This window comes from Dermacentor andersoni, chromosome 2 (assembly GCF_023375885.2).
Source record: "Dermacentor andersoni chromosome 2, qqDerAnde1_hic_scaffold, whole genome shotgun sequence".
Classification (NCBI taxonomy): domain Eukaryota; kingdom Metazoa; phylum Arthropoda; class Arachnida; order Ixodida; family Ixodidae; genus Dermacentor; species Dermacentor andersoni.
In genome coordinates this window covers 199,962,838-199,970,838 of record NC_092815.1, presented here as the reverse complement: position 1 = coordinate 199,970,838, position 8,001 = coordinate 199,962,838, and the positions used below count along the sequence as shown (strand labels likewise).

At 46.0% G+C, this 8,001-nt stretch overlaps 1 protein-coding gene across 2 annotated transcripts in view; it reads right to left on the bottom strand.

Moving 5' to 3' along the window:
- Positions 1–8,001, bottom strand: part of LOC126540243 (polypeptide N-acetylgalactosaminyltransferase 11-like) — a 121,051-nt gene that overhangs the window by 20,134 nt on the left and 92,916 nt on the right. For both annotated transcript variants that reach the window (XM_050187044.3, XM_055075906.2), the window contains exon 13: positions 5,954–6,085. In XM_050187044.3, coding sequence (XP_050043001.1) covers positions 5,954–6,085 — 132 coding nt within the window. The remainder of the gene's footprint in view (positions 1–5,953; positions 6,086–8,001) is intronic.

Sequence of the window (8,001 nt, the reverse complement as noted above, 5' to 3'; positions counted from 1 at the left end):
AAATAAAGAATGAAGAGTAAAACAAACTGATCCTGATTTAATTCACAGGCGAAAAGTCTGGACATCATGAAATACATTTCTAGCCCCATTTATACAGGAAAACCTCGTTAATTCGGACTCATCCTCTGGTCCCAGCAGGCGTATGCATTATATAATGCAATCAAACTCTCATTAATTCGAGCTTATTTGGCTGCACATAGGTTAATTCAGGCAACTCTCGGAGCTTGGCGAGCAAGGAGCACCGCAAAATCGCAAAAATGGTGCCATCGTACAACCGAAACAAAGCGGGCAAGTCTCCATCACCGTAGTCATCAGCGGGAATAGTATGTGAATGACAGCAGCAATGGAACAATTTGTGCTTATTGGTGCCTTTAAAGCCCTAATTCTTGTATTTATCGCCACACATAACACTGCGTTGGTCGCGTGCCATCATAGCTGCATAGTCGCCATCTGTGATTGAGTCGATAGTTACCCCGGTTTCGTCTACAATGGTCGCGGTAAACAGTAGTTTTGTCTTGACTCGGCACGCGCGTCGCCCACCTGCCTTCGGAACCGCAATGTTGCCATCCATGATCATGCCGATAGCGACTGCGGTTTGGTCTGCAGCTGTTGCAGCAGATGGTTGTTTCATTTTGACTCATTGTAAATCTCTCGAGGCCGAAGAGCACCGGCTACATTGTGATGTAAGGACCACCTGTTGGCGACCGGCTCATTGACAAAAAAATAATCGGGATATGCGTGTGGTAGTGAAAAGCATCTCAGATGAAGGCACGCACCACGGCCGCACTGTGAAAAAAGTCGCGAGGCCTTTGCCACTGAGAGTGCTAAGCGAGAGTGACAAGAATTGCAGCTTCTGCACCATTTCTGTGCACAATAGAAACAGAATTTGCTCATTCATTCAGTAAATAAAAGCATGTTGATTTTAGTAGGCACTTGTTTATTGTTTTCTTGATTTCCTCAATAATTTGACATTCAGTTAAGCTGGAAGTTTTTTTTTTTTCAGTCCCATGAAATATGAATTAACAACGTTTTGCTACAGTGCAAACACTGAATACAATGCTCGCACCGTTTGGACAGGGTGTCGTGAGCTCCGAAAGCACTTACATGTGCTCTGAAGCTGTGGCCAAAGATTCGTGTCGTCCACCCAGTCCCTGTCTACGATATGCGCCGGAAATCAGCGTCCCGCATATAAATTATGTGCACAGAGGATGCTGAGACAAGCAACGGACATGTCACCACCTGATAAAACGTGGCGGCGCTCACGGGATCACCATGAAAACGGTCTATAATATGATAAGACATTGCTACAGCAAGAAAAAAAACAATCAAGTGAAGTTGACGCCTTACGCAGCAATATTATAGTCGAGATTAAGAGCAAAAAGTGGATTTGAGATTGGAACAGGACATACAATGGTGCACAGCAGATAAAGCAGTGGCCTATTGGAGAAATGCAGTCAAGAAATTTCCAGGCACAGAATGTGTTTTTTTTGTTTTGTTTATTACCTACACACCAACATGAATGACATATAGGATGGTTTCAGCTGAGACAAGACATGGGTACCTAATTTAAGGTTGCTGTGAGATCTCACAGTCTAACAGTCGACGTATATGCTGATGACAATCATGTAGAAACTGTTGTGCTCGAGATGACGTCCCTGAACTTGCCAGCTGAGGGGGCGGAGTAGCCACACTTTTCACACCATACTAACACCTTTATGTTGAGTGTTAGCTGCAGATTGACAGGCACATCAGGAGGTGTCATTCCACTGGCAAGCTCGGGAGCTTCATTACCAACAGCTGTGAAGCTTCATCAAAAAACATGCAATCCGAGCCAAGCAAGCAGGAATGTGAATTTGAAAGGCATTGTTTTACACGATTTAGTGGGAATGTGCACGAACGTTTTGTTCAGGAAAACCACGAAAGCGTGTGATATGGTGTAAGGCAGCAGAATAACACACAAGAACGATGCAGACAAGTACAGACAGAACAGTAGTAATAATGAGATATAAATCTGAGGTCTCCCTTATGTATCTGCAGCTTTCTTCCACTAGTCTTTGAAACTGCAACACACGGTGCAAGTGTAGCATACCATTCATTGCAGGCATGTGCAAACTGTGTAGAAAAGCACAGTGACAGTGATGCTGCATCATTGGCTACAGGATGCTAAGCCTTTCTTTCTTTTTCTTATTTGTGGACATTATTATGTTATGCTATATTTGTTATGCTTTCTATCACAGAGGTGCTGTCAAATCTGGATAACTGCATTCAAAGGGACCCGAAAATTTATTCGAAGTTCCACTTAAAGGGAAGCTCACTGAATGTAGGACTTAGGTGCAGCACTGCGTTAGGCGGTGCTTGTGCACTGAGCTAACACACAAGTGATAAGTTCCATGGCAGCACTCATCGTGTGCTGCCATGAATATCCCACAAAATTTAGTAAGCAGTACAGCAAAACATTGTTAACTCAAACATTGTTGATTCAGAAAATTAGATAATTCATGCTCGCACTTTGGTAATGGCAACTGTGTGCACTATTTAATGTCACCAAACTTCTGTTCATTCAAACCTATCTGGTCTCGTACCAGTTAATTCAGACGACCCTCGCTGTGCGCCGAGCACCGCTTGCCGCAAACGTGCCATGCGAAAGGGGCGAAAGAGGCACTAGCGTAGAACCAAAATGAAGTGGCAGAGTCCACGTTGCCATTGACATAGGCGGCACCGTATAAGAACAACCAGGTACGGTTTGTGCCTTTAAATTCTTGCATTTACCACCGCGCGTGACACCGGGTTGGCCACATGCCTTCGGGAGCGTCTGGGGTCCCCTCTGGTCCCACTGACAGAAACCACGGATTTTTCTGCCGTGGCTGCGGCGAGCAGCTGTCTCATTTTGACTCAGCGGAAGGTGCATGCAACGTGTGATGTCACATACACCGTGGAAGCCGTCGAGAATGAAAAGTATCTCTACCGTGGCTTGCGCCGTTGGTGTTGAACCCGCCGGCTACACTGTGATGAGCAATCTGTTGCTGACCAGATCGCTGGCAAAATATAACCGGGATGTGTGTGCAGCAGTGAAAAGCACGTCTACTAGGATGATGCAAATCCACCACCATAGCAACACTGCAAAGGAAGTCCACGAGGCCTTCGCCCCTGCAAGTGCCAATCGGTCCAAAACAATGATAATCGCAACTTGTGCGCTAATTCTATGCCAAAAAGAAATGAGGGTTGCGGATTTCTTCAGTTAGTAAAGGCATGTTGATGTATTAAGCATTTGCTTATTGTTTTCTTAATTAGTACATTCAATAATATGACATTTGGTGAATTCTGACATTTTTTCTGGTGCCAAGAAATCCGAATTAACAAGGTTTTACTCAATGCTGATACGCTCGGACCTTTCCACTCTGAGCTTGAGTGAAAAGCTCCAATGAAGTAACATGAACACATCCTTATATGTTTCTTGGAAGGGACTCACGACCTTGAATGCACACATCATATTTTTAAGCATGAAATACTTTTAGCTCCCACTGTCAGTGACCTTAAAGTGACCTTGAGCCAAAAGCCAGAGCCGTTATCCTGGCACTCAAATGAGAAGAACCGAGCAAGTTGCGAGAACAAAACGAGAGCACCAAGGCAACCAATCAAAACTTCAAAAATGCGGTCTCTGGCCCCCAACGCTTTATACAGGACTGCATTACATACGCTAGTTACTGCCCAAACATGTTACAAAAAATATTGCTTCCGAGTTCTTCCTAATGTTTGATCACAATATCACTCAAGCTGTAACTTCTAGTACGCTGAAGCCTTATTTGTCATTTCCAACAGCGACATTCAAAAGGCGGATACAGGGCACTACACAAATAAAATTTTTTCAGTTGGCGAGTGCATGTTTATTCAGCCATATACACTTTGCTGTCATCTTTTGCTGCTGGGTGCTGAACACCAGCGGCCCACGAGCTCCACAGCACGTGTTTTGAGTCACCTCAAGAGACAGCGCCTCACTGCATGGCGCCTCCTTCAGAAGCTTATAACCACCACGGTGGCTCAGCAATTATGGTGTTGTGCTGCTAAGCACGAGGTCGTGGGGTCAAATCCCAGCTGCGGTGACCGCATTTCGATGGAGGCGAAATGCGAAAACATCGGTGCCCGTTGCATTGGGGGTACATAAAGATCCCTTCGTGGTCAAAGTTAATCCGGAGTCTCCCACTATGGCGTGCCTCAAAATCAAATTGTGGTTTTGGTTACGTAAAACCACATCATTCAATTCATTCTTCCTCTACCTAAGCAGTGCACTTTGTCTCCCTGGCAGCTTCTGCTGCCTGTCGGGCGGCCTTCAGCCGGTTTTCTTCTTCTAGCTGGGCAGCGTCCATATGCACCAGCGCACATCATGGCATGGTGTGGTGTAGTGTGCCGTTGCAAACATGCACTAGCACTCGCCCTGTCTTCTTCTAGTCTGTATGTTTGTCAATTCACGCTACAATTCAAGAATATGAACATGCAGTACATCCATTCTAAGACTGTGGCTAGTATCATCTACAACAAATCTGCTTTGCTGGTTGCCATTCATCTGCACACCCTACGTCAATTGTCCACTTAAAGGAGCCCTGAACCACTTTTTATCAATGTGGAGAAAGGCATTTGGAGTGAAAATAGGCTAATTCAGGAATACTTTGCCACAAAAAGTACTTGAATGTGTTCAGCAGGAGCGGAGTTATTGGTAATCAAACATGGCCTTCACTGTGCTCACACTCCTTCTTCAATGCCTTGCTCATGGAAGGCTACGATGCGGTGGGGCGTGCTCACAACCTCCCACCTTCTAAGTGTCACTGTGGAATGCAGTTCAACTTTTGTTTTGGATGTTAACGCAGGTGCCATGACTTCCGCTTTTGGTGCCTACGATGCGCTGAACATAAGCCAAATGCGGTTGACCTCTGCAAGCCACAGTGCGCTCAACCAGTGGACTTGTGGCGGCACCCCACGGCGGTGGCAGTATCTACACCACGTAGCCGACCGCAGCTTGATGTCAGCTATCGGCCAATATTAGCCGTCTAAAAAAATGATGACATAGTGCGTCTGATGATGAAACAGTGCGTCTAGAAGAGAGTGAGGACAGGGCCTGCTGATGAAAAGAGAGAGTTTGAGATAAAGGTGACTTCGCAATCCGCTTGCGCGCTCCATGCACCGCATACAACAGCAAAACTTGGCCGAGATGTTAACAGCAGCATATGCCACCTGCACACTATTTTTTCACCCAGCCCGAGGGGTGGTTCAGGGCCCCTTTAACAAACTTGCACCGGGTTTTTTAGAAATAGTCTAAACATCCATAGTGTACTTTGAATTTAAATTTATCCAGTTTGCTTGAAACCGTTGCTATGTCTAGTAGTAGCGTTTCCTTGCCTTTTCATGTCCCATTTTCTCTCTCCTGCCCTCCCCCCATGCATGCAAGCTGCAAGGCTAGAGTGGCAAGGTTGTTGGTCACTTGTTTCCTGACAGCGTTAGTTCTACCCATTCTCTGCCTCCTCTCTGCCGTTCTATCTAACCCCCCTCCAGACTGTTGCACATTAGTAGAAAGCTAAGCACTGCATTTTATGGCGGTTACAAATAAATACGGCAGTTGATGAGGTATTGTGGCAATGCGATGGAAAGGTCCAAACAAGTTTCTCGCGCCGCTTTTCCTCTCTGTCGTGCTCCTGCCATGTATATACACACTATGAACCACCTCTCAATGCGTCGTGCGCCACCACCACCACCACCACATGACGATAGTGACGCAGCAGCAGCAGTGGAGAAGTTGAAGGAAGAGAAAAGGAAAGCTTCGCTTTAAAAACCAGACAGGAAAGAGGGTCTGTCCCATACAGTCATTCCTTCATATGGTTTCGTATCTTTTCCACCATAATTTGCAAAAGTGTACTTTAACAGCTCTGGCAGGCCATCATTGCGTGCACAGCGAGCGACTCACATTGCTGGAATGGCGCCAGTCTTGGGAGCCGCCCATCTCGTGGCACTTGGCAAGTCGTGGGTACTCGTCGCCCCCATCTAGGCACAGCCGCTGCGCCAAGCGCAGGTCGTGCAGCGCCGTCTCGTACCACAGCTGCAGCAGTTGAGGCAAGAATGGTACAGTCGAGCCAACTTGTAACAACCCTAGTTATAACGCACGCTCGGTTATTACAAACGAACACAGCATGAGAGTCATTTATTATTATTTATTTACAGATACTGCTGTCTCAATACATGAGACATAGCAGGAGTGGATACACCAGAGATTAGATCAAAACAACATACAATGAATTTGAAACGTAATTACAAAATGTTGTTAGACAATTTTTTCAAAAACTCTTCATTAGGTTTTTCTCGCAAGGAACCAGCTAGGTTGTTCCAAATTTCAACAGTGCTTGGAAAAAACGAATACTTAAAACAATTTACAAAAGACTGGAAAGGAACAATATTAAGTGGGTGTGAACGGCACGTGGCACGCCCAGTGGGATGACTGAAGGAAATCGGGGCATCAATGCAACTTTGGCCGTGTACAATCTTGTGTAGCAAAGTCATACGTTCAAGTGTGCGTCGATGAGCCAAGGGTTCTATTGATAATGAGCATGCGTGAGATGAGGGAGAAAAGTTGCGGTCATATCGGCGAAAAATGAACCGTATTGCTTTCTTTTGTATGGCTTCAAGCTTGCTAATGTCAAGTGCAGTGTATGGTGCCCATACCACTGAGGCGTACTCTAGTAATGGTCTGACAAGGGATTTGTAAGCTGTCAATTTGCAGTCCTTAGTTGAGCATTTGAGGGTTCGCTTTAAATATCCCAGTTTCCTAAGTGCCCTAGCGCAAATTGTTTCAATATGAAGATGCCATTTTAAGTTTTCAGTGAAGGTAACTCCAAGATATTTGAAGGTAGTCACAGAGTTTAGGTAGTGCCCATTGTAGCTATAACTGAAATTGAGCGGCTGCTTTTTATTAGTGAAAGTCATTTGTACAGTTTTTTGGTAATTAATACTCATTTGCCACGTATTGCTCCAACTACAAAAGGACGAAAATACATTGTTAAGAACCTCTTGATCTCATCTGTTAGTTACTCTGGTATAGAGCACGCAGTCGTCAGCGTACAATCGCAGTTTTACTGGTGTGTCCCTAATGACCTGTGTGACATCATTAATATAAATAATGAACAGCAGGGGCCCAAGGACTGAGCTAGAGTGTACTAGAATGTTTGAGTGGAAGGAGCGGAGACCGGTTCTATTGTTAGCCGGCGCCCCCGCTTGCGTAGAAAGTTGCGGCGGCGCTGTCATCGACCGCACTTGAAGAGCCTTGCTTGCTGGGAATGGTTGTTGTGCTTGATTTTGGCAGTTCTTCCTATCGAGAAATCTCTGCTGGCCTGCTGTTCATCTGTGATGCCTCCCAAGCGACGGCTAAATCACTGTTACGCGCCTGGGTGCAAGACGGGATATGCTCGAACAGGACATAACCCCAAGCTGTCCCTTTTCAAAGCTCCAGCTGACGAAGAACGGCAACTGGTTTGGCAACGGAATTTACACAGGTCTGACAAACCACTGGACGTCGACTGTGCAGTGTGCGAGCTGCATTTTGAGTCGCGTTTCATTGTAAGAGACTATGTGCACATTGTGAATGGTGCTGAAGTGCGAATTCCTAGAGGATCACCTACTCTTTCCCCCGATGCGGTGCTGACAATCTTGCCGAACTTGCCCAGCTACCTGAGCGTGAAAACCCCAGCACCGAGGCCAGAGAGGAAACGACGACAAATAGTGACTCCTAAAAAGAATATAAAGCGTCGTCGCACGGATGCTTTATCTCCTACTCGATCAGACGACGTTGATCGTGGTGCAGTGGGACACGAAGGAAACGATGCTAGTGCTGACTGCGTTGGCCTAGCTGATCTTCGCAAGCTTGCGCTTCCTTCGAAGTCATGGGCACCGCATGAATTTCAAAATTTTCCTGGAGTGTCATACGTGGCCTGCACACTGGACTCCCGCTCAAACGAGCTCGCA